Source organism: Pollachius pollachius, assembly GCF_949987615.1.
Source record: "Pollachius pollachius genome assembly, chromosome: 17".
Lineage (NCBI taxonomy): Eukaryota > Metazoa > Chordata > Actinopteri > Gadiformes > Gadidae > Pollachius > Pollachius pollachius.
The window spans coordinates 11,278,826-11,306,776 of record NC_136950.1 but is presented as its reverse complement, the minus strand read 5'-3'; the positions used below and the strand labels follow the sequence as shown (position 1 = coordinate 11,306,776).

Below are 27,951 nucleotides of genomic sequence, written 5' to 3'. Positions count from 1 at the left end.
TCCCCCCTCCCCCACTGCTCTTCTGTGAGTGATTATTACATTATAACTCCAGAGATGTTGTTATGTACTTCCCCCCTGTTAAGGTTGTCCGCCTGCCTTAAGCCCATGGGCAAGTAGCTCCAGGCCCTGCACACAGAAGAACCAGAGGGGGAAGAAGATGGATGGGTGGGCTTAGGCCTGGCTCTTCCCAGGACAAAATGCGTGGAAAGTGGGCTGTTTGCCTCCCGAGTTACGAGGACTTTTTCTGGCTTAATAGGCCCACTCAGGAGACCTAGCAACTTGGCCTAGCAACATGATGATGACGGAGGGCTGACATTTCCATGGCTCACTAAGTGCTTGAGTGGAAGTACTACAATACCAGGAGCAGGTACAGCCATAATAATCGCCATATAGGCCTCCATAAAGAAATTATGGTTTGATTTTTCTGTAGCCTTCTACAAATTCATATGGGAACGGCATAGGAAGGTTGAATGGAAAATGAAGCAGGCCATCAGACAGGCAGTCATATTCCTAAATTGAGTTGAGAACTCAATAAGGGTTGTTAATAGACTTTGCTCCCCACCCCTCCAGCTAACGGCCGGTTCACGTCCAGTTCAGGCCGCTAATGATGTTCACCTCGCACTGAAGGGGGTTCAGCTGTACGTGTGGCCGGATCATGTCCGGTATAATATCCTGCTTGATGACCACCACACAAACAGAGAGACTGAGAGAGAGAGAGAGAGAGAGAGAGAGAGAGAGAGAGAGAGAGAGAGAGAGAGAGAGAGAGAGAGACAGAGAGAGGGAGTGATAGAGAGAGAGAGAGAGAGAGAGAGAGAGAGAGAGAGAGAGAGAAAGAGAACAAATGAGAAAGAGAGAACATGACAGAGATGGAAAGAGAAACAGAAGAAAAGAGAGAAAGAGCGGGAGGGAGACAAAGAGACAGAGAGAGAGAGGGAAAAAGAGAGAGACGGAAAGAGGCATAGACAGCAAGAGGGGTAAATAGTATGTGAGAGATAGAAATAGGGGAGAATAAAACAGTCGTGAGTTAGATACAGACAAAGAAAACATGGCATGTGGGCAGCGTAGGCTATTAGCGAGGGCTCGAAACAAAAGATGGAAACGGGCGATTTAATCGAACGGAGGAACAGTGAGAGATCAAACTAGACAGAAATAGAAAGTGGGTAGAAAGAAGGGATTGAACAAGGCATAAAGAAGAGGCCCACCACCCAGGCAGGTAGTTACACATGCACAGAAAGAGAAAGAGACACAGAGACACAGAAAGAGAGAGAGAGAGAGAGAGAGAGAGAGAGAGAGAGACACAGAGACACAGAGACACAGAAAGAGAGAGAGAGAGAGAGAGAGAGAGAGAGAGAGTGAGACACAGAGACACAGGAAGAGAGAGAGAGAGAGAGAGAGAGAGAGAGTGAGAGAGAGAGAGATCTAGCAGAGGTTACAGTGACCTAAGGCAGAGTGGTTTCTTTTACAGATTGCCTTGGCTTCAGTGGATAGCAGAGACCAACCTGCTATTAACCACAGCTCCATAGAGTGTGCTGGACTGCATAATAGACCAAGGCGGTTTACGGTCCAACATCGAGGGGATGTTTATAATATAAGGAATACACACAATCCCTTATATGTAGTATTAAATAGCAGTTGAGGTGTGGAATTCAGATATCTTCAGAAATCAACAGCTAACAATAAACAGTAGACAAGAGATGCACATTTCCTCACACACCATTATATGGACACAGATGTCATCGTTGTCTGTGTAAAGTCTTATGATAAGCGTGCAATATTTTTCTATAAAGTCCTTCTATAAATATGAGGAGAAACATATAACAGATCTATTAAAATCGAAATACCTGTCTGGGGCATCATTGATAGAACCGCAAGGACGAAAAGAAAACGGAATACACAAAGTAATGAATAAAGAAAGAACGGCATGGAGGGAGGAAGTAGGACAGACAGAGCACAAAAAGAAAGACTGAAAAAATAAATGGAAGAGGAGCTGTGTGAGGCGCCAGCGAATTCATAACAACATTATATGTTCCGCTATGTGTGTATACACGAGTAATAATGTGACTGAATCTTTGATACATGCTTTTTTGAGTTTGTATGCAAATATATTTACATACTGCTGGCTTAAGCATTATGCAGAGAAACCTATGGAGAAATAAAATAAAATGCCTGAAATAAAACACAAAAGGAGAGAAAGGCAGAGAAAGTGAAAGAGACAAGGAGAGCAGAGAAGGTTGCTACGCTACGCAATGCTCCATTATGTGACTGTGATTTTACTTTGTGATCCTCTATGCTGTGAGACAGCACTATTCAGGTCTTGATGTGCATCCTGCCAGAGGCCAATGTGACAGAACGTACCGCCGCACCCTCCCGTCCCCACACACACTCAATCCCCTTTAATTTAGTGGGACTATAGTGACAGACGGAAAAGGGGGCTCGCCCTTTTAATTATAACTTGTGCCACCTCTTCATTTCGGAGCAGCCAATCGATTCAGTGACGAGGCAAAGGGTGACCTTACGGGAAGCCTTCTTAATGAAATAAATCCCTAACCCGAACTGCCCCCGCCCCACCACAAACTCTGCGTATGCAGTGTTGAATTAATGGGGGCACAGAGAGGGACAGACTCACGGTAACTACATTGACCATGATGCACCTTGATGGGAGGTCACCCCTAAGAGGGCTGGTTTGTTCTCATTGGTCTTCACAAGGCCGATAGTACTTTCGATTTCATGGTTTGACCTTCGCACAAAATCACCCATTTTATAATAATCTGGTTTCCATTATTTTGCACTTGCTAACAATGTTATGAACCATGCAAAAATTGGATACTTGCTTTTCTGGGTAGACAGCATACATGCAATTGTACACAAAGAGTGCAGGAGGGTGCAGAAAGTATCCATGACAACCTATGCCATTCAATATTATTTTCTAAATATAGATATGTTAGGGAGCAGCAGGGTATTGCATGGAAATGTGCTCACGAGTCATCAAATGAGAATATCCCAAACGCATTCAATGCGACCGATATGTTTTTGTGCAGGGAAATTACACTTACACAATATGCTTATACATGCAGTTTTTATTGAAGCACTTTATTCTAACTTCAATGATTGTTCACGAGAACATCGTAGGAGCCTCAGGAAACGCTGTGAGAGTAAGTCCACAGAGGTCTTCCTACAGTATGAGGCTGTTTCTCTCTGTATTCTATTAGAAATGACCAAATAATCTATCGTGCCCATCGATGGCCTTCCCACCTCCAACCTCCAAGACCCTGGGCCAATAAACCACCCCGGCCACGCCCAGCTCCAAGGGCCAGAGATGAGAGGTGGTGGAAGAGGTGGGGAAGGAAGGTTGTCTCTGTTACATATGAGATCCACAGGTGTCCAATCAGTGTAATTAAATGACCCGGGTTGGGGGGCTGGTGTAGTGTCCTTTACTGCACCTGGGACAGGACAGGGCGAGAGAGAGTGGTGTGCCCCCCCACCCCTTTCCACCACACACACACACACACACACCTCTTTGACTCAGTGCCAGCATCAGGATAATGGAGCCTCTGCTTTAGCATGCTGATGAGGTTATGGAGAGGACAATGCCTGGACTGGACTGAGTGTGTGTGTATGTGTGTGGGTGCGTGTGTGTGTGCGTTTGTGTACACACTAATAAGGTTATGGAGAGGACACTGCCTGCTGGGACTGGGCAGCAAGAGTGTGTGTGTGTGTGTGTGTGTGTGTGTGTCTGTGTGTCTGTGTGTGTGTGTGTGTGTGTGTGTGTGTGTGTGTGTGTGTGTGTGTGTGTGTGTGTGTCCATGAGAGCCATACTGAAGCAGGTCATTGTAGCAGACATGGCTTTAGCAGTATTACTAGCTTGCAGCTCAAATGGAGCATCATCGTATTATACCACTGAAACAACTATCTAATGGCCTAAAGCAGTAAGAGGATATCAGTATATTTATGAAATGAGGCACAGAGAGAGGTCTCATTAATTGAATATATTATCTGTGATCGCTATCTACTCTTTGCACGTGATGGCTGCAGGTTCACGTTTCAGGGAAGCACATCGGTCGACCTATGCAAAGTAATACAATGAGAGAGTGCTCTATTAAAATAATGGTACTTATAAACGTAATCCAGCACAATCAGAGACCTCACATTCTTACTTATTTTCCTTGATGCATCAGGTGTTACTTCAGATGTATATCTTTTACATACATTGCAATCTTTTTTGTTTGGGACCAAGAGGTGTCTGTGCACTGAGGAGGCAGAGAGGAGTCCAAGACCACCCACATGAGGAACTGGACTTGGCTTCCCTTCAGTGGGACGGACCTGTGCTTTTGATCAGTGCACGTGCACGACACTGCTGATTTGAGGAAGACTCCGGCTGTTGATTTGAGGAAGAGGCTCATGCGGCCCTTCCTGATTGCATTTGTGGGTGTCACTCTTGACTGATTACGCGGACGGTGCAACACTGCTATTTACTCCAAAGAACAAAAACAAATTGGCCATTCATTTATATCCCCCTCACTTTAAAATGAACGGGATGCAGCGGACGTGCCCTCCAAGAAATGTCTTTCAGACAGATAATTCTGCAACCTTGTAATACTTTTGGGGGTCAGATTTGGTTCAGAAACTGATTGAATTAATTCAACTCCTTGATGCTGCTGGCTCTATATGATGATGTCCCCTGTGGGCAGTCAAGACCCTCAATGCAGAATACTGAACCACAAAGTCTGCAGTACTGGGTACCACAAAGCCTGCAGTACTGGGTACCACAGAGCCTGCAGTACTGGGTACCACAAAGTCTGGAGAGACTTTGTGGTACCCAGAGTCTGTAGTACTGGGTACCACAGAGCCTGTAGTACTGGGTACCACAAAGCCTGCAGTACTGGGTACCACATAGCCTGTAGTACTGGGTACCACAGAGCCTGTAGTACTGGGTACCACAGAGCCTGCAGTACTGGGTACCACATAGTCTGCAGTACTGGGTACCACAGAGTCTGCAGTACTGGGTACCACAGAGTCTGTAGTACTGGGTACCACAGAGCCTGTAGTACTGGGTACCACAAAGCCTGCAGTACTGGGTACCACATAGCCTGTAGTACTGGGTACCACAGAGCCTGTAGTACTGGGTACCACAGAGCCTGCAGTACTGGGTACCACAAAGTCTACAGTACTGGGTACCACAAAGTCTGCAGTACTGGGTACCACAGAGCCTGCAGTACTGGGTACCACAGAGCCTGTAGTACTGGGTACCACAGAGCCTGTAGTACTGGGTACCACAAAGCCTGCAGTACTGGGTACCACAGAGCCTGCAGTACTGGGTACCACAGAGTCTGCAGTACTGGGTACCACAGAGTCTGCAGTACTGGGTACCACAGAGCCTCCAGTACTGGGTACCACAGAGCCTGTAGTACTGGGTACCACAGAGCCTGTAGTACTGGGTACCACAGAGCCTGTAGTACTGGGTACCACAGAGCATGCAGTACTTGGTACCACAGAGCCTGTAGTACTGGGTACCACAGAGCCTGTAGTACTAGGTAACAGATGCTCCACCTCTTGCTGGTGGATGAGCCGTAGCCCAGTACCCAGTAGCAGTTGGAAACCTAGTGGTATATTCAAGGGTAGCGTTTGGACACGTCACATTTTTTGCATGCAAAGGGGTAGAGAAACGGTACAGACTGAGCATCTACTGAGACTTTTGGGTGTCGATGGAAGCTAATTTCGTGGCGCGCTGAAAAGAGCGAGGGACAGCCAGAGGGAGCGAGCATGCAAGAGAGAAAGACAAAGAAAGAGAGCAAGAGAGAGTGACAGAGAGCTTGAGCAAAAGAGAGCAGGGAAGAGAGAGAGAGAGAGAGAGAGAGAGAGAGAGAGATGGAGAGAGAGATGGAGAGAGAGATGGAGAGCGAGAGATGGAGAGAGAGAGAGAGACAGAGAGAGCGAAAGATGGAGAGAGAGAGAGAGAGCGAGAGATGGAGAGAGAGAGAGAGAGAGAGAGAGAGAGAGAAGAGAGAGAGAGAGAGAGAGAGAGAGAGAGAGAGAGAGAGAGAGAGAGAGAGAGAGAGAGAGAATGTTTTGAATAGACTTCTGACCTTTCCAGAGAACGGAGGGGGCAATCAGATAGGGGAAGCACTTTTTTTGGAAATGGGAGGTCGGGGTGGTGCTGTTATCAAAACAAAAAAAACACTTTCCAAAGTCCAACTAAGTGCCCAACTGTAGGTGTAGTTGCTGAGTGTACAAGTTAAAGTTTATTTGTGTGTCAGTGCGTGCGTGTTTGTGGCTAGGCAGGGCATCGACTACCCTTGGCAGGTACATGGAAATAAGACAGGGGTCTCTCTCTCTCTCTCTCGTACTCTCTCTCTCTCAGAATGTATCCACAGAGCTGTCCAGTATCTTTGCCGTGCCCCACACCGGGTCATTCATCACAAGATCTAGAAGGGGGAGGGCTGGGACTGCATTGTCCCATTCCTAATCAGTTTGGCAGCCAGAGATTATAATACACTTAACCCAACATTAAACCGAACCTACGCTTCGTAAAAAATAAAAAATAAAATTCAGCACAACAAGGCACACTGGGAAAAGCACAATAAAAATCTACTATTCAGCAGGTCTTCGCCAGAAAAAGATAATCATACCACAATGAACAATTAAAAGCGAATGGTTACAGTCCAAAGTGCTGAGAGCACTACAATGTTAAGTGCAGTGCATCGTAAAGTGCCAGGCTAGCTCTTTATTCCGGCAGACCTTACTAATCAATCTCTGAACCCTCAACAAGGGAGCCCCCTCTGGCTGACTCCAACAAGGACCTAGTGGTAGACTTCAGTAGTAGATACACGCCCATACAGTTCACTATTCAAAATACGGGAACAATAGGATATTAGGACTGATTATAGTGATGATATCCAATACGATTCGACCACATAGCATTTTGAACCTCAGGTAAAATCGTAAAATATACATCCACGTGTTGTTGACTATGTTAAACATCTGAATGGAAGAACCAGATTGGGCAAATGCAGACACAGGACTGGGTGCAGTCTTGTTTGTTGTTGTCAGTGATGATATGGATCAGAAAGCAATCTGCAGCCCTGTAGCATCACTGAGCAATGGACACGACTAGATTGGTGAATTAAGACCACCACAGTGTAGATTTACAAAGATAAATAGATGTGGACTGTTATTTCTGTCCTTCTCCCTTTGAACTGTCCTGAGCATTGGACCCATGGCGCAGAGATTTCAACCAGCAGACAACTGCTGCTTGTGTGTGTGTGTGTGTGTGTGTGTGTGTGTGTGTGTGTGTGTGTGTGTGTGTGTGTGTGTGTGTGTGTGTGTGTGTGTGTGTGTGTGTGCGCATGCGTGGGTGCGTGCGTGTGTGTGTGTGTGTTAGTGTGAATGCGTGTTGCCCCCAGACTGCTTCTCTAGACAATTGTGTTTTTGGGAAGTACAGCAGAGAGGGGCTTTTGTTTTTCCCAAAATCTAACTTGACTCATTTGGGTCAGATCACTAAGATCCCTGGGTCCCCTGGATCCAAGCACACTGGGGTGTGTGTGCGTGCGTGTGCGTGTGTTTAACCCAGATTCAATTAATGCCTCATAGTTGTTGACATCAGTGTGCATCTGTTCAAACACATACTCAAACACATCGTTGCCATAGATTAGTATGTGTGTGAATAGTTACCGTCTGTCTCCAAGTTAGGGTGTGGATGTGTGTGTGTGTGTGTGTGTGTGTGTGTGTGTGTGTGTGTCCATCTCGCTGCACACGGACTGCAAATCAGCGTGAGCTTGTGCACATGTCTATTCCTGCACTTTACCGTCTACAGGCCGGCGCCAGATAAAACAACTCGCAAGTCAGTGTCCACACCTGCACGCCCTTTCTTTACACACACACAGACACAGACACACACACACACACACACACACACACACACACACACACACACACACACACGCACACACATACACACACACACACACACACACAAACCAGACTCTCTCTCCCACACACTGACCCAACCTCCTCATAATCAACACACTCTTCAGGCCCCCTCCTGTACCAGCCAGGGATTTCCTAATCAGCTACAGCCAAACAAACCCTAACGTTCCAGAAACAGGGTCCGGCGGCACTTTCTGTGTAAACACCACTTCACGTCTGTCCCCCCCCCTGTTTCTGGAACGTTACCGCCTCTTATCCTGAACCTCGTCAGTCGGGCCATGTGTCTCGGTAAAAAAACTGTTTTTAAAATCAGTTACACTGACCACATGTTGGGTAGAGAGGGGGAAGGGGAATGGCTCCTTTTTATAGGCGCCATTTTGCCGTACCATTACAGAACTTCAACATTTCAGAGATGCGTGTGCAGATGACAAATCGGCATGTGAACTGAACACACATCTCATTCTCCACCTCCCCCCCCCCCCCCCCCCCCCCCCCGCTGCCTTGTAGGCCAGACAGTGTTGTAAATAACAAATATAAAGATAAAAAGGTAATGGCTTGACAGGAGCGCTATAATAATTCATCGATTCTGTCCTTTCTTTGTTCTGATGTGTGTGTGTTTTTGTAGTCATGTGAAATGTGCTCCCTCTCTGACGCCCTCGTCTGATTGGTTCAAATTGGAGAGGGCGTTGTAATACGGCCCGATATTGAACTTAACAATAAATGCATTCTGTTTGAAGTGGTTACAGGTTGCAATGCCCCCTTCAGCAAGGGATTTGAGTTCAGTATTGTTTATCTTTTCAGTAAAAAGGGGCAGACTCCGACGAAGCGTCTTTCCAATGTCCACATTTCAATACATTCCACCAACGGCAACATTCGCCACTCATCAACATTCCCGGCTTTGTAAATGACTTTCTTTTTTCAAAGGAAAAGAACAAACAAGATTCCTTCAGGTCACCAATCATCCTCTCTGGACCTCAGGCCGGATCTAGACAGTGTGTTTGTGTTGCGTGATACGGGTCTGGCTCTGTGAGGAACGAGGCCAGATGATTGGATGTTTCGAGGGGACCGTGGCGTACGGAATAATAATAAAGGAAATGTCTGAAACACACACACGCATACCCCCCCCCCCCACACACACACACGCACACGCACGCACACGCACACGCACACACACACACACACCTATTTGCATATATACAGATTCTTCCTTTGGTTAAACACACACATACAGAATTGAGCTTCACACATGCAGACAAATACAGAAATTATATGAAAAGTGGGCATGTGTGCGTGTGTATGTGTGTGCCTGCGTGTCCGGGGTTTTTTCTACGTCAGCGCACATATGTGGCCGGATCTCCACAACACAGAGTGCAGCGAGACAAAACACAGACAGGAGTGAGGAAGTGTACGGAGTCAACAGTGCGATATGCTTTACGAGGATTGTCTGGGCTTTTCTTCTCTCTCTCTCTTTCGAAAAAGAAAGTGAATTGGACCCAATACGCCCACGGGAGGTTCTAGAAACAGATGGTATTGTGATGTGCAGACGCTGTGTTTTGGATACAGACATCACTCTGATCGGTCACACGGCGTCGTGGAGCATATGTTTGGGTTGTTGGATGAAGGAGAGAGTCAGTTAGAAAGTCAGTTAGAGAAAGAGAAAGAGAGAGAAAGACAGAGACAGACAGAGACAGTGACAGACAGCAAGAGAGAGAGAGACAGAGACAAAGAGAGAGAGTGAGACAGTTGGACAGGGAGGGAGACAGAGACATAGAGAGACAGAGAGAGAGGGAGAAAGAGAGACAGAGAGATTCATTGAAGAAGGAAACAATGCAAGGAGGGGCTGGCGACACATGTCGTGGTAGGGTGTTCCACTCACACACAAATGGTTCTGGGTTCCATTGCCCAATGTCCTGGGCCTGACCTGTAGGCATCATGAGTATGGGCCTCTCCCTGACCTGCTACTGGCTGACTTGCATCTGAATTCACTGACAGTCACCTTAATGAAAGTGTCTGATGAAAGATATAAGCAAGCTAGCTACATAAACTTTGGGTTGAAAGGAAAGCTCTCTTTATGTAGCAACATGCCTCGTTTCCATGAGTGTGTATTTATGCTTATTTATTGGTTCTTTACCTACATTTTATGGGGACTCCAAAACTAACAAGGTTGCCAATTGGTGTACTTGGTACTTTTTGTTGGATTTCTCACATATATAAATCAGCAGTTCGGATGTTGCAATTTCAAGCAATGCCTCGAAAAATAGGAAACACATAGTATTTTGTGGTTGCACATATATTGTTTTGATTTAATACTTGTGAGACTAAGCAAAGCAAATTGTATTAAGCCTTATTCCCAATGAAGGCGGCACACCAGCTTGAATGATAATAGCAATGTTGCACATTATTTCTGTAGCCCAAATTTGAGCTCTTATTTGTAATGTGGATTTGCCAACAAAAAAAGCACAGCAGTGACTATAAGTGTATTAGATGGAACAGATGGATTCAAAAAAAGATGCCAATAAAATATCCAAAACAAGCAAAAACTATAACTAGATGACGAAAAGGACCTGATCAAAAACCAAAAGGAGCAGTTACTCATGAAGTTCATAAGGGGCGTTATCTTGCTGCATTTTACCCTTCTTCACATTAAAAGCTTTTTCCCACGCATGTTTAATATTTAAAAAACCAAACGTCAGCTTCGAAAGAGGATAGTGATGTTTTCTGCATGGAGTGCCGGCCTGCCCTTAAAAGGCTTAATTTATACCTTTTAAAACATTTAAAAGTTCAGCCTAAAATGGCGCCTTCTGTTTTCTTTAGTAGCCACTGTCAAACTTAAATGGATTGCCTCAGGCAACTTCTCCAGTCGGTAAAAAGCTGAATTATACGTGTAATTTTATTTTCATAGCCATGCTATCCTTGTTTGGTGATTTACAGAATTTTAGCCTTGATTACTTTAGGGGAATTATGCTGTTTGTGTGTGTGTGCGTTGGTTTGTGTGTGTTGGGGGGGGGGGGGGAAGGGGGGGGGGGGCTGCATCTGTACTAATTTGTCCTTGATGAGGCTGACAAGGAACAGGTCTGGGACATTTAGATGAGTTGGGAAGGAGGTCCAGGATATGTGTGTGTGTGCGTGGGTGTGTGTGCTCGGTGTGCATGCCTACGCGTGAGAGTGCACGTGCTTGAGTAAAATAGTTGGTCGCTTTGAAGTAAAGCCGCTGATGTCGTCAATGGTTGACATTTACCCTTCACACAAACTCTACCACTGCAGTAGGGTTTTCTTTAAATTTAACAAGATTTCCGTACCATTTTCACAGTGTGCCTGCATGTGTGTGTGTGGGGGTCTCTCAAAAATACCCGGAGCGAATCCGTTTAGAATGTTTTCCTTCTACACCCATGCTCGGTGAAACGCCGCAGTGGTGAGGTAAACCCATCGGAACCTCATACAAAGAGGGCTTAATGAGGTCGTCACAGTGGGACGGGGGGATTAAAGGTTGGGTCGGGGTGGGGTAGTGGTGGGGTGTAGCCAGGATGGTGTCACGTCATTCACTTCAAGAGTAAGACACACACACAGCACAAAAGAGTCAAAAGAGCGTGGTGAAACACAGGAGACGGTCCCAAAACCATCAGAGCTGTGTGGACACAGCCCAGCCAGGCATAGCGACCCTGTCGTACTGTGCCGGGGCCCCCAGTAGCCCACCTCCATCTTTCACAAACAACGTTAATGAAGGGTGGAGGTCCCTACGTCACGGCTGCAAAGGAGCAAGATCATAAAGGTCAGCAATGGACATGCAGGCAGACAAGAGGTGAAGAAAGGGAAGGAGAGAGAGATATGTAGAGAATGGAGATCCAGCGAGAGCGAGAGAGAGAGGAAGAAAGAAAGAGAGAGAGCAAGAACGAGAGAGCAAGAATGAGAGAGAGGGAGAGAGAGAGGAGAGAGAGACACACAGAGAGAGATGGAAATGGAGACTGGGCTAATTTCCAAACCAGCGCCATTAGTGCAATAGTATGTAGGAACAAGGAGGAGTGGTGGAGCAACCTAATCACCAGTCATTAGGGCTCTTAATGATAAGAGCGTACTGCAAACAAGATGAGATCTCACCCATCAGCCAGAGGAACTATGTGTGAAATGCTTTGCTTTCAATGAGATTTAAATTGGAATCTCAGTAGCCCAAAATAACTACGTGTGTGTGTGTGTGTGTGTGCGTGCGTGCGTGCGTGCGTGCGTGCGTGCGTGCGTGCGTGCGTGCGTGCGAGTGTGTGTGTGAGTGTGGTCTTACTGGACCATAAAGCAAGCCTCTACAACACGTAAGTTTTCCATGTAACTTGTTGGGTTCTCAAACTGAATTATTATTACAGAGAACAGACCAAAACAATATAGTGATGCCGTGTTCCCGTGGCCCACGACGTAACATGGAGATAAGCTAAAATAAACACTGGAACCAAATGTTTTTCTTTTTTGCATACCCCCCCACCATGTCGGTCCCCCTCAAAATGATAAACTGTGTCTAATGTGGGAACACTCCCCCCCTATGGCCCCTTCCTCTTGTGACTGAAAAGTCCTTCATCTCAGGCTCCATACATCTCTGTGTGTTTAAACGGAGCTCAACCAGAAAGCCACATTATGGTAGTGGAGAGCCGGGTCAGAGGGGGCCGTTTATCAGCCATCGGGATCAAGGCGGGGGGGGAGGATACACAATCTCGTGTAGTCGGATGACGCCAGCCAGGAAGAGGCCAGATGACCAATCGCCACGGCAACTGCTGTGTATCCCTTCCCATGCTCTCAACCCAGTCACAGGGTTAGGACTTGTCTGCATGTCTGGTCTGCTCCGAGAAGTTTGTTTGTGTGTGTGTGTGTGTGTGTGTGTGTGTGTGTGTGTGTGTGTGTGTGTGTGTATGCGCTTGTGTGGTTTTTTTTTATGGGAGGAAATACAAGCAAAAAAGCCATGGGAAAATGTATTGAATCTCACACCCATACCAACATTAACCAGTGTGTGTTTGTGTAAATTGATATGCATTATATACTATAGGACATGTGGATGCGCACCATCCATGCACTGATGCTTATTGATATGATCATTAAATAATTTCCAGCCCACATGGTATGGCCGCAATATAAATCCCAGCCCTCGGAAAAGTTAGCAGAATTGTGTTTTACATTCTCAACACTTCAAAGACTCAAAAGTTGTTTTACTACTCATGGCCAACATGATGTGCTGTTCCCAATGACCTCATTTTTAAAAGGCAATTCCGGCAGCAGAACAACAACATTTAGCCTGTAATGTCTACCTCTAGCCTAGACTGTAATGTATCCCTCTCCCCATTGCCCCAGCAGTCTCTCTCCGGTCTCTCTAACAGGAGTGTATGATTAAGAGTTGGCATAACTAATAGGCCCCTTCTCCGAACCGAAAAAAGAAAAAAAAAGAAGTGCTTGCTATTGGCTGTCCTCTTGGGGTGAGACGGTGCGTTTAAAGTGCTCACTGTCTGTAGCTAATGATGCTAGCAATGAGTGCTCCTGCTCAGAACACGGAGATAAAGTGGTGGAGATACCGTGCAATCGAGTCAAGTGCCTCGAGTGGCCATGCAAGGTACTGCATCTTCTATGGAGCCAGTGGAGCATCCTGTGGGGCCCTGTTGTTATCATGCTGTGTTATGTATGGATTCAGCAGGCTGGCAGGCCATTTGTAATGAATACATAGATAACCAGGTGCAGTAGTGGATTCACCATTAGTACCCATCATTTGCCCCTAATTAGACTTAATCACTCACATACAAGCAAGTAGACACGCAGACACAAACACACACACACGTTCCTGCACACAAACATACACACTCTTCTTGGACCCACTTTCTTGTATACTTCTGGAGTAAGGACATCATGGCATCATAAAACATTGCACTTTAACCCCAACCCTAACCCCCTGGTTTTGAAAGGAGACAACAAGAAAAGAAGGGGAGAGAGGCAGAGAGAGAGAGAGGACGGCATGCTTGCGGAGAGATTGGATCTTGTGGCCTTCAAACAAAGCCTACTGCTTGGAGTTCAAACCCATCAAATCCCATTTAAGGTTTCACCAGTTGGCTCTCACTCAAAGTTCCTCCTGATCAGGTCTGGGAGGGAGGGTGGGAGGGAGAGAGACAAAGAGAGAGAGTCAGAGAGATAGAGAGAGAGGTGGTGGTGGTGACAACATGAAATGAACGCCGTTAAAGCTAAACAAGAGATGTATGTGTTCCTCTGACCACAGTTTGGGCCAGGCTTAATGGGTCAATATGGGTATTATGTGTGTGTTTATGTTTATCGTGGAGTCAGTGGTCAGTGGCTAGTGACCTCTGCTTGGCGCGCTACACTGACTTCTATCTGGCCTTGGCTGGGGTAGGACTGAGCCTCTTCAGCCGCGGCAAAAAAATGGATTACAGCCCTCCAGAGACGACTGCACTCAGCTCTCCTCTCTCTCCTGACAAGCAATCTCCGTAATGGCCGGCGAGAATCCTTGTCATGGCACGGACGCACCTGGCGTGTGAGTCTGTGTGTATGTCCGTGTGGTTGAGGGTTGTGTGTGGGGTTGGCGTGTGTGTCTGTGTGTATGTCTGTGTGATTGAGGGTTGTGTGTGGGGTGTGTGTGTGTGTGTGTGTGTGTGTGTGTGTGTGTGTGTGTGTGTGTGTGTGTGTGTGTTTGTGTGTGTGTGTCTGTGTGTGTTCAAAAATGATCCATTGCGACTTTCTGGTGCTTACGAAACAAGCCAAAGAATCCACTTCAGGGGGCCAAACTGCCGGGGCCTTGAAGTGAAGTGGAGGTACAACATGGGGGGCGGGGGCTATAATCAGAGGAATGTCACAGCAATCACAATCTACCAGTCACTCTAGATCCAGAGTTCTTCCTGGTCCAAGGTCAGCCTCTAAGTTCTATGTTTTATGTGTGTGTGTCTCCTCTTCATGTGGGTTTTTGTCTCTGGGAGCAATCAGCTGACCCCTTCCTCCTGATGTGGAAGGTTTTCTTCTCCCCCCGCCGCTCCAGAAATATATATTTTTCACACTATCCCTGTCAAAAAGTGGAGAGGAAAACTTTAAGGGTATTGTGCTGTAGCGGGGGGACCTCGCCAGACAGGCGCAGCGGTGCGGTGAGGTGTGAAAAGGTAGGGTTTGGAAACAGAGGGAGAGAGAGGAGAGTAGGGGGGCCAGAGGCCACAGGGACTCTGGTCGATACACAAGGTAAGCTTCATTGACCAGCGCTGCTCCTGTTCTGCCGCACACAGGTGGCCTACTTTTCACGGATGAACATGCAATGTCTCCGTGACAACCATACAGGTTTCTGTTTTACAGGTGGAAGAGAGGAGGATGACAAAAAAAGACCGCAAAGACTGAATTGGGTGGTTTTCTTTTTTTCTTGTCAATTAATGTAAGGACACTGACCCAATTCAGTTAGTACATTGTCCAACTATATATATAAATATATATATATATATATATGGTTGGACAATGTACTAACTTTATATATATATACTTTATATATATCTCTATACATCTAGATAATACATTAAGATTTTTTTCTACTTTCAGCTTCCAACTTTATTGCGAGGAAGATCAGCAGAGAGCTGACTCACCCAGTAAACCAAGACGTTCAAATGAGAAAACTTTAAAACGCCCCAGATTGACAAAAAGCGATGAGACCATCGCCGTCCGCTGGTGTGTGTGTGTATATTTTATTTGGATTCTATGCCAATTTAAAGTTCTGCACATCCTGCCATACTTCTCGGAGATTATACTTTCCTGCGGCTAGTGGGCAGAGGTGGACCAGAGTCAGTGTAATTATGTGAAAATGACATTCATTATTGTAATTTACATCTCATCTCCGGTCCAATTAAGAGCGGTTTGACCCTGCTCAGCACACACTGAGGCCCGGAGAAGACACGCTCCCAAGATAGAACGAAGAAGAAGTGGAGAGATGGAGAGAGAGAGAGAGAGAGAGAGAGAGAGAGAGAGAGAGAGAGAGAGAGAGAGATAGAGAGAGAGAGGGAGAGGGAGAGGGAGAGGGAGAGGAGAGGAGCAAAGAAAGGAGAGAGAGCAAGAGAGAGATGACGATGGAGGGATAAGGAGAGAGAGATATGAGAGCGAAATATGATTGAGGAAGAGAGAGAGAGATGGATAGAGAGAATGAGAGAGAGAGAGAGGCCGGCAGAAATCGAAAAAGGGAAAGAACGTGACAGAGCAAAGACGAGAGTTTGAGAGTGGAAAATGAAAAAAATTAAGCTCTAGAAAATGATATTTTTCTCGGCAGCCCTTACCTAACAGTAAAGCTGCCTGGCGCTAGACTTTGATGTCTGCCATGTGCAATATGGCTGAAGATAATTCCCTCATTCCAATCTGTGAAGGGACATTCTCCACAGTCCTGCTCGTAACTCTGGAAGTCATGTGTGTTGCCAGGCTGCCTGTCTGTCTATTTTCTGTTTGTCTAGTCTAGTCCCTAACGGATGTAAATATATATAAATATATCTATATGTAGCATACAGCATGTGTATGTTTCAGGCACTGGCAAAAAAAGAAGTCTATGTTGTGGTAACCGAAACCCTGTGTTATGATGGTTTTTTTGAAACTATGTGTGCATGTGTGTGTACTTTCGGGTGTGTGTGTGTGTGTGTGTGTGTGTGTGTGTGTGTGTGTGTGTGTGTGTGTGTGTGTGTGTGTGCTCGCTCCCCCTGTGTATGTGTGTGTGTGTGTGTGTGTGTGTGTGTGGGTGCAGGGCACAGGATGTTCTTGATGTCCTCAGAAGGGGGAGACAGGTCTCTGACAGCCCAGCCGTTCCACTTCATGGGACATGAATACGGAGACACATACCTTGAACAGGTGGGAGTGTCAGGACCCATGTGTGTATTCTAAAGAAAGTTCACCAGCAGCAAAAGGATTGAGAAAGTCTGTTTTTATGAATCAGTGTTAATGAGGTCATGTGTGACTTGAATGTTTACTATGTATTGAAAAGGGTGTGTCCGGTGTTCCCATGCCTGCTTATACACTGTATATCTACATCCTTGGACATGTGCATAGTGTCTGTCTGTCTGTCTGTCTGTCTGTCTGTCTGTCTGTCTGTCTGTCTGTCTGTCTGTCTGTCTGTCTGTCTGTCTGTCTGTCTGTCTGTCTGCCTGTCTGCCTGCCTGTGTGTCTGTGTCTCTGTGTGTGTTCAGGGCCCCTGTGTTGGTGTGTGTTTACATGCACTTCAAGCCCCCCTGGGCATGTGCAGCTCCTCTGCGCTGAGAGGCTCATGCTTGGCTAGTTGTTGGACACTACGTTGGCTGTCTCTGTCCGTTACCTGTCTGTCTGATTCGCTTCGGGGCCTGTCTCCGGGCTCCAACAGTATGTATCCCTGACACCCATAGCCCATCCTACAAGGACACTCTACAATTGCAAGGATACTGTACACACCTGCACACACACCTGACTGAAAAGGCTTTTTTGTTTAAACAGTAAAACAAAGTGTCAAGAGTCATTCTTATATATCCTAAAAAACGTGGACTATGCCCACATGCTGCAAATAATCTCATCGGCCCATTCTGACCTATTGAGGTTAACCATAGAGAAAATGTGCCCGTATATTTGCATGTCGGATCATGATAGGCTCATTGTAGCTGTGATGTCACAAACCGCAATAATACCTGCAACTGCCAGGGTACAGAGAGAAGAACCTCTTGAGGTCAGATGCAGAGCAATTGACCACAGAGGGTGGAAAGAAAGCTTCCCATAAAACCGCCCCTATATTCAAAGCTTCCCAGACCCCCTATAAAGAACACACTGCGCAGCACCTGGGTGCTCTTAGTTTAACTGTTGCACGTCCACAAAACAGCAAGGTTGTAAAACACAAATTAAACTACTCTATAAACCACGCTATGGAGAAGTAGATACTTTATAGCGGTGTCCTACCGGGCCTACTCGTTCTCGTGTTCAGGTACGTTCTAGGTAAACCCCACCACCGCTACAGTGCTACGCAGGCACCCTGCTGGGGGTCTGAGGGGGATACAGGGAGGAAGGGTCACTCACTGGAGAGCAGGGCGGACGGGGTGACCTCGATCTCGCTGGCGGTCTGGTAGGGCTGGTAGGAGCCGTTGGTGGAGCTGAGGTCCGTGGGGAAGGGCTCAGGGCTCTGGGTGCCCGTGGAGCTGGTCCCATCTGCGCCGTTGTGAGGGTCCTGCTCCTCGTAGATGGCCACCAGCTGCAGGGGGAGGGAAAATGGAAGGAAGGTTAGAAAAAGGGCCAAGAGAGAGAGTGTGTGTGTGTGTGTGTGTGTGTGTGTGTGTGTGTCTGCATCTATCTGTGTTTGTGTGTATCTGTGTGTGTATCTGTGTGTGTATCTGTGAATCTGTGTGTGTGTGTGTGTGTGTGTGTGTGTGTGTGTGTGTGTGTGTGTGTGTTTAACCATGCGAGGCCGCCCTCAAGTTGCCAGAGGATCTTCTCTTACTCCTGAGCTACTGTCGTACTGACAGTAGCTCAGTGTGAATGGATGTGTATAGTGTGTGTGTGTAAAGTGTATGCCTGTGCGTTGGCGTGTGCGCGCGCGTGTGTGTGTGTGCGTGTGAATGTTCCGGTTAGCCAGTCCTGCGTCCCAGAGCAGCTGTTTGAGCGCCGTAACAGTTATATGTCGCCACATTACCCAGGCAGATTGAGAGAACTCCCCGACCACATCCCATAATAATCAGAGCCTAGCGGGGTAACTTTGGCACTACTAGGGCGCTAAACTTAACCAAACCATTATCAAAATGCATTTAACTCTCACGGCTCACGCACATTCACAAACTAACGTCATACACTTTTTATCCCCGTTTTTTTCTATCGCACAAACAGAAACACACACACAAGCACGGAGCACCAAACAAACAGAAACATACACCCTGGCTAAACAGAACGCAGATGAATCAAAAGCTGCAGCCAGACTCCTGGCTAGGGAAGTAGTCAGCCAGTGTAAGCCGGCCGACAGCAATGGAGGCAGCCAGAGAAGTAGAGAATGGAGAGGTGAGAGGAGAGCGACAAGTGGGGCCAAGAAGCCGCTGAGCCACACTTCCGTGTGTGCTGGTGTTGCTGTCGTCTAGATAGCCCACTTCTGGAAGTCTATCTCTCTTACATCATTTGCTTCATTGAAATGCTTTTAAGGTCCTAAATAAGAACAGAGACTAACACACAGACACACAGACAGACACACACACAGACACACACTCACACAAACTAACATGTAGATTCATACACAAGATTTAGCGTGTATACTCTAAAGAAACAAAGATAAAATAACCAAAAAATACACACATCGTCAGACATTCGCACAGAGGGTGTTTATACTTTGAACTAGTAAATGGTGGGTATCGCTTCATCTCATTCTATTCATCTTAGTATTAGATGCACAAGGAGGTTTTTCCCATTTTAGATGGCTCAAGAGGGGGGAGAGCAATGTTGGGTCAGGAGAGGAGGGAGGGGGAGAGAACTCCATGAAGGTTGTTGCTTTGACATTCTGCACTTTTTAAATAAGCTCCAGATCTGGTGTAATTAGGTCTACTTGTCCATATCTTCACCTTCCTCTCAGGATGCTCTCAGAAATAATAACACACACACACACACACACACACACACACACACACACACACACACAAACACACACGTCAGGATGACCGACAGGTTGGCACAGGTAGATTGGATGTGAAGGAGCCTGCATCAGCAGACAGGCAGACACACACACACACACACACACACACACACACACACACACACACACACACACACACACACACACACACACACACACACACACACACACACACACACACACAAACAGAGACACACACTACCATGTAGATTGACACACAAATACACCCCCATCCTCCCCCCCCCCCCCCCCCCCCCCCCAACACACACACAGCAGTGTTAATCCTAAATGTAATATGTATGGGATGTCGAAAGCAAGTTCAACGTATCCGGAATCAACAAGCGACAGAGGAAGTTCCTAACAGATGGAAAGCTGGAGGCCATGTTTCCCAGGTCAGGGGTTTCCCTGCCCCACAAACAGGGGCAGTGCTGTACCTTTCAGCCTAGAGGAGACAGTGACCTGGTTTCAGGACTAAAAGCATGTTAGGTTGCACTGGGGACCATGGCAATTGCCTTATTGTCTGCCACTTTTCCAGATTGTTAACATTTCAAACTGGAACTGGAGTGATTACATTGATGTGTTCTTTGTAATTGTTAAGTTGAAAAGGAGTTTGGTTTGAGAATCCTCAACAAAGTGCCCTTGTTTGAAGGATCATTTAAAGTGTGAAAAAAAAAAAAACTGTTGACCTCGTGAAACCGGCATTAGAAAAGGGAAACAGAGAAGTGAAAAGAGGGTTCTGAGAGAATTCACATAAAAAATGTCAATATGGAAACTTGAGTGATAAAAAAAAGTAAATAAATATATGTTTGAGAATGTCCTGATTTGACATGCAGTCTTATCCGTCCCCCTCCATGTCTAGCACAGTGTCTCTGGAGGAGCAAGGCTTGTTGCCAGATCCTGTGAAGTACCCCCTCCAAAAGAACCATCCATGTCTCACAAGTGTCTCATCCTCCTCCTCTCTATGCATCCTCTCTCTGTCTTTCTCCATCCGCCCGGCCTTATGTTGCACACCGAAGGGGACACTTCCAGCCAGAGGGAAAGTAGGAGATAAAATCAAGGAGGAAATAAATAAAAAAGAATAAATGCATTATTTCCTGCTGGTGACTTGAAACGTTATGAAACACACACACACACACACACACACACACACACACACACACACACACACACACACACACACACACACACACACAAACACAATCTTGAGAAAAACATACAAACTACACTTCCTCCACCAGGGAATTAGTCATGGAAACTTAAAACTAAGACAATTTCACGTTCATTTTATTTTTAACATTTCATTTTTTTGAAGATTTCCTGTGGCTGGAGAATGAGCAGCTGATGACGGTCGCTCTCGGATGCTTTTCCAGAAAGGCTGTTAGTGTTTGGGCATGACGTATAAAAGGTACCAACAAAAATGTTGAGAAGTGGTGAGAAAGTAAAGTAAATTAAGCTTAGTTATTAGTTATTAATGCATGTTATGGGTGTCTCTTCTGGCCTTCAAGGCAGCAAGAAACGCCACGGTGGCTTTCTTAATGGGAAGCATTTCCTCGGTAATGCAGAGTGTGGTTCAACCTATAGGGTTGCTGTGAGATGGACGGGGTGGGTATTGATTCTGTCGGAGATACCCCAACAATGTTGTGAAACCTTACTGAAATCCTCAGAAGAAGTGTTTTAGAGGAGATGAACTGACAAGGTACAAAAACGAAATTCCTATTTCGTATTGTCTTGCAAACCTAATCATGGGAAATAACCTGAAATAACCCAGAGGAAATGGAATAGAGCAAACGAGGGAAGCAAGGTAAGTGAACAGGAAAGTTCCGGATGAACAACTTTTTCAATTTTGGGGTGAACTTTGGAAGACTCGAAAAAAAATGAACAAGAAAGATTTAAAATTCTGTCCGCCGTAGAGGGGGAGAGAGAGAGAGAGTGAGAGAAAAAAAGGGAAGGAGAGAGAGAGAAATGGAAAGAGAGAGTGGATAGGGTGAGAAAGAGAAAAGAGAAAGAGAGATAGGTAGAGAGAGTGAAGAGAGAAAAGGAGGGAGAGCGAGCAAGAGAGTGGGGGCCTTGGTTATCCATATGTCACAGACATCCTTTCTTCCCCACCGTAAGCCCCCTGAAGTCAGAGCTGACACTGCGCCATTCACACCCAGCTTCGCCGCCCCTCACGACAGCTGCCAATCCAGCCAAACCTCTTTCTACCCAGAGCCCCCAAGACCGAGGGAGAGGAGGGGAGGAGGGGGGGAGGCGCGAGGAGGAGGGAGGGGGAGCGACTGTAAAAATAACATAAAATAAACTGGGATGAGAGGATGAGCAAGAGAGATGGGGGAGCGAGCAAGGCGAGCGAGAACTAGAATGAGACAGCATGAGAGTGCGAGAGAGAGAGCGGGAGAAAGAGGGAGAGACTCTCTTCTCCCAGCTCTATCTCTATGTCTCCCAGCTCTCCCTGCTGTCTCATTCTCGTTCTATGGAGGGCAGAAGAGAAGGGTAAAGGATGAAAGGAGGGTAAAGGGAAAGGGGGAGAGGTAAGAAGAGGGGAGGAGGGGAGAGAGGAGAGGAGAGGGAAAGCAAGAGGCACTGGACTTTGGATGGCTCAGGTTCACCTCCTCACCCCTTTTCCCCTCCTCTTTTCACCCCCACATCTGAAGGCAAAGAGGTGGCAACTGTGTGTGTGTGTGCGTGTGTGTGTGTGTGTGTGTGTGTGTGTGTGTGTGTGGGGGGGGGGGGGGGGGGGGGGGGGGGGGCGTGTTGGACCGCCCAATCCAGGAGGTCGTTTCATGTCTGTCCACCTTTCATCTGCCCGTTACACATGGCAGCATGGTGCAGGAGCAGATAAGAGATGAGGGGTGGGAGAGAGAGAGAGTGGGAAAGAGAGATTGAGAGAGAGAGCGAGAGAGAGAAAAAAGAAAGATTGATGGCATAAGAAAAGAGAATAGTAAAGTAGAGGACATGAAAGGAGAGGAGGAAAGATGAAAAGAGGGAGAGAGGAGATGTGTGGGAGAAGGGAGGAGAGGAAAGGAGAGGAAAGGAGATTGAAGGAGGAAACATAAGTGGAAAGGCAAGGAGGTGGTAGTTGTGGAAATGAGAGAAGGGGGGGACCAAATAAGAGGAGAATAGTTGTCGAGCATTCGAGTCGAGGCCAGGGTTTTTTGGGGTGTCTCTCTACTAGTTCCCAGCTCCATGTTCACCCCTCTAGTCCCATCTGATCTTCCCGGGAGCGCTGGGACTCAGGACTTCTTACATATATGCAACAAAAGTAAAAGCTCCGCCCTCACTATGGTACCAGATGTCATTCGCATGCACAGGGGTACAGAGCTGCTCACACGGGCTGTGAGCAGCTCTCTAATCCAGCTCCACCGGGATGTCTCCACTGTGCCGAGCAGCACCAGAGATGGCTGACATGACACAACAGCAGGGGGGAGTTAATCTACGCACCCTTTGATTTAAAGACGTGCCCGGACCGTCTTACCAGACCAGAATACTTATTAATGCACAGAAATGTACGAGCCAGACTTCAGAAGAGAAAGTCACACTAATGTCTGCTGAGTGCTTTGAGTGCATGGAAAGCTACTGACATGACATCGGTTGGAATAAGATTGGCACGTGAGATGAAAGACAGAAGAGAAACGCAAGTAAGAGGGAAAGAACTGCTCCTGTTCTGGGGAAAGAACAGAGCAGCCATCTAATGTTATTGGATCGGCGTCAGGCACTAAATTGCACAGGGCAGGAGACGGTGCAAAGATGAATATGGAATGATGTTTCCATCTCTCCTGACATTTCTATCTGCTGTAGCCAGAAAAAGCACAAGCGCTTATCGGCAGGCACAAAGCCCACTGCATTGCTTTGCGTGTCTTTTCACCATGTAGCGCCTGTATCTCTGAACATGTCTAGAAACATATTGTAGCCTTGAAGTTCAGTAGACACTGGCGTGTGAGGCGGAAATCCATACTGGAATGAGCCTTAGCCTGCTAAGAGGGTTCACACCATCACATACACACACACACACACACACACACACACACACACACACACACACACACACACGTCGTGCTTTAATTTCCCATTCAGTACCATTAGTCATCATTGCAACTCAAGGTCACCGAGGGCGTTGCATTATTCTAGAAGCCGGAGTGCGCGGAACCTGCAAGAGATACGTACCTACTCTATATATTAACAACAAAAAAAACTCCAAGGACTCGTCAAGCCGTTGAGTAATGGCCACGGGCCTCTATCCATTCACCCCTGGCCCCGCCGATCCATACGTCGATTCCTCCCACCGTCCAGCCATTCGTCTACTCGTCTCCGCGGCCCACCCTATCCATCAGCTCATCAGCCACGGCTCCGTCTTCAGATCCCATCAAAGGATAGGAAAACGCTCGTCTATCACCCTCCGCTCCGCGCCGTGGCTTCAGCAGGTGATTTAGTTCTGCATAAATACCGTATGATCCCAATTTATGATGTCACACTCCATCTGAGATGCCCATTCAGATTGACTGTTCTGTAGCTCAGAAACAAAATGAAGAACTAACTGATCGGAGGCAGACGGTGTGTGTGTTTGTCCCAGCCGAACACGCTGAGGGGGTCGAAGAGAACGGCAAAGCACAACTTTGTGGGCTTTGTGATGCAATAGACTTCCATGTTGAACAGATATAGTATTCGTTCCATGCGCTTAGTTGTATGCTGCTCAAGCATGCGCCTAAAGACACAAAGTCTGCTGAAAGTTGACTTTATAATAACACTTTATTGATCCCCCCAAGAAGGCTTCTTCCAAGGGGAAAATATGTGGGAGCTCCGTGGCTGGGACCATAAATCAGAAGAACCACGCTGTGTCCCTGTACATGAACAGAGTTGAAGTGTTTTTTTTAAAGGATGCCAGGAGCAGCGCGTACCTTCCTCCAGTCAGCAGTATAACATCGTTACCAGCTTCAATATTTCATCCCCTCAACCCGGCTACATTGGCCGCTGTCGGCCGGCCGCGGCAAACAAAGTGCCTTATGCTGTAATATTTTTCTCCTGCTCATTAATGTCATGAAATATTCAGACAATAAGGCCGGAAGGGGATCAGGGAGGCAGGGTGTCTGCGTGTCACGTGATCGCCTGCACATCAAACACTCGCCGCACACACTCCTAGATCATTCCTGATGCAAGGTCCAGCAGTTAGTTTGTGTTTGAGTACAGAACATTAACGACAACCAGTTTCCTGCAGAATTTAAAAGCAAGTGTTTCAAAAGACTGGTTGGCCAAAAACCAACCGACAAGACGAACAGACAAGAAGGCCGAGATTAGTTACCATCTCTTCCCGTTCCGATACCATTAATAACATCCAATTCATTAGACTCCTTCTCCACATAGCCATAGATTACATTCCCACAGTCGTACATTGGTTAAAGAAGAACAAGACGAGGCCATCTTGGCAGATAATTCACTTGGAGAAGAGATAAAAGAGGGAGTCAATAAAAAAGGTGTTAAAAAGACTTGAGCGGGAGGAGGGGGGGAGGGAATGGGCGGATAGGGGGGCGGAGTGGGTTGAATTCATACGGAGCAAGCAACGTTTAAACAGATTAGAGACTCATCCCTCTTCTCCCATCCACTTGGCCGAGTTGTCATCCCCGCCTTTGTAGTTGTTAACACGTCTTCGTTTTGACTCATCTCCTTGCTCAAAAATGAGTTTGCACGCGTCGAGTTGGTGCAGGAGTGCTACCTACACAGTGCTGACTGAAAGAAATCACTCCTAATGCACCCCGGCCTGTGTGCAGACACTCTTCCCTGTTTATTAATATTTTAAACATATCTGCAGAACCTCAATCCCAATCATACGGGAAATGAACGACGTGAGTCGGAGAGGGAGGGAAAAATGCTGCAGCGATCCTATTTGGCGGTGGAAAAGTAAATCGTCACTTAATCTGCACTTAAAAAAACTAAGACCTCTGTTCTGACAGCCGCTGTGTCACCCTGAACGCACACACTCTTGGTCTGTGTTTGTTAATTGTTAAACACTTATATATTGTTATATATTGTGCATTTCCTTTGGCAGGTATTATTACTCCGGCAAACTTTGTACCTTCCCTCTCTATTTAATCTCCCGTAAAACCCATCATAGTTTAATACGGTTCACCGACGTTGTGAAAGGCACTTTATTTGTTACGTTGCAGTTTTTTAACCACAATGAGAGTGCATCACCATAACGGATCTAGGACTGGCAAGGGCTAATCCTTTGTTTATGATATCCCTTCATCGATTTCTGAGTACCCCGCTGCACCGCCATTTGTTTGCTGTCCAAACACAGTTGTCTGGGGCACCTGGAGGCACTGCTCTCTTCCTTAAGGGAGTCTAATCCGTCAAATGAGGAAGGCAGCCCCCCTCCCCGTCCAGCTCCGCTCTGCCCGTGACACACCAATCTAATCATGCCTTTCCTCTCCCAGCGCTGATTCACATGCAAAACCCGTAGCAGGCTACTGGGATGCAGGTTTTGAAAGACACGCACACTAACACACACAACATTAATAAGGAAACACAAAATGCACAAAAAATGTGTGTGCACACATACACACACAAAGTAAACAACATGTGCACGATACACGATGCACATACACACACACACACACACACACACACACACACACACACACACACACACACACACACACAGATCCTTGACACACTTTATTTTCAAACCTTAGAACCAATTGGAATTACAGAGGGGTGGTGTTTGTTAGCAAGGTCAATTATCATAAAACACCCCCATCCAATGTCCTTAAACTAAAAACCTGATTCCAGTGCATGTAGCGTTGGCTCCGGCACAGCTTTGAGGTGCTAAGAGCGCTTTTCCATCTTTCGGTTCCCCTCTGCCCTTCTCACTCGGGACGGCCCTGGGCAAGGAGTCTCTTAGCCCCAGGGCCACAGGCCTGAAGAGAGGGCTCAGGTGGGTGGATGTCCTGTTTGGTATACAGAATGGAGGATTTGCACTTCTGAAAGCCGCCCGCCCCCATTCCTACCCCTGACTCTGACATCAAAATATTGACTGAAATAAAAAACATCAAAAGTTAACCTTGGAGTTATGACGTTATTCAAACAATCCTGCTAGGAGCATAGGACTTATGTGCTTTATTACTTATTATTCCCTAGTTTTATTCCTTAGTTTGCTGACATATATATGGGCATTGAGCGAACCTCTGATTCAATGGCCTCTTCAAACAGCTCTACAGTTTGGTTGATCACTTTGGGTTCAGTGGTGCTTCCTGATATTATTACGCTGCAAAACCAAACTGTGTTTGTTTGGACACTACAATAACCCAACGTGTTCAACACCAGCCTTTTAACTCACAGCCCCTACTATTACAACACCCACATGCATCTCTAGGACAACAAGAAAGAGAGTGAGATAGAGTGAGAGTGAGAGAGAGAAAGAGAGAGAGAGAGAGAGAGAGACAGAGAGAGAGAGAGAGAGAGAGAATGAGAGAGAGAGAGACAGAGAGACGGAGAGAGACAGAGAGAGAGTGAGTGTTACAGTGTTACTCGACTCACTCTAAGAGGCAAGGAAGGAAAGACTTAATGAAAACCAGCCAGGCTGAGGTTGGCAGTTACAGGTCAGCTCAGCACTTGGGGAACAGCCAGCGCTAGGGATGTTTTCAACGGTGGAAATGGTGTCAAGTAGACATACAGTGCGGAGCAGTAGCAACACTCACTACTTAACACACAAACACACAAAAACAGACACACACACGGTCATACTTATATTCTGTAGAAGGGCAATTGCATGGGGAAGCTGTGAGTCACAGTGAAACCCCCATTTTCTCCTCATGACAGCGGAGGGACAAGCAGTTACAGGTTAATGGGAAAGGAACATTGGGTGGAATAGGTAGCCTGCGGTCTTAAGGACATGCGTACACGCACATACACACACACTAAAACACTAGCAGGCAAATCCATTTCTCAAGTAGTCGGACAAACAACAAAACAACCCTTGATGTGCTGCTAGGTATAACAGTAGGCGACTGATCCACTGACTAATCTGCGAGTGGGTTTAGTCCGTGGGTAAGTTGGTCAGTCGATCACCCTGGAAACAAGCATGGCAGCTACCAAAGACTAGCGCCAAAGCTGCACAGCCAGTGGCAACGGCACACAGTGGAGACTCTCACACACACACACACACACACACACACACACACCACACACACACACACACACACCACACACACACCACACACACCACACACACCCACACACACACACACACACACACACACACACACACACACAACACACACACGCGACTAGGCACAGGGGACAGTACTGTCATTATCTGCCATCTGCAGGCTTGAGTGCATTTAGCCTGGAGGGAGACCAAACAGCCAAGGGGGTGAAGGAAGTGTGTGTGTGTGTGTGTGTGTGTGTGTGTGTGTGTGTGTGTGTGTGTGTGT

The 27,951-nt window shown here is 46.7% G+C and overlaps 1 protein-coding gene across 4 annotated transcripts in view; it reads right to left on the bottom strand.

The window, feature by feature from the left end:
- pard3aa (par-3 family cell polarity regulator alpha, a) overlaps positions 1-27,951 on the bottom strand; it is a 353,818-nt gene that overhangs the window by 209,876 nt on the left and 115,991 nt on the right. For all 4 annotated transcript variants that reach the window (XM_079755248.1, XM_079755251.1, XM_079755250.1 and 1 more), the window contains exon 3: positions 17,941-18,112. In XM_079755248.1, coding sequence (XP_079611374.1) covers positions 17,941-18,112 — 172 coding nt within the window. The remainder of the gene's footprint in view (positions 1-17,940; positions 18,113-27,951) is intronic.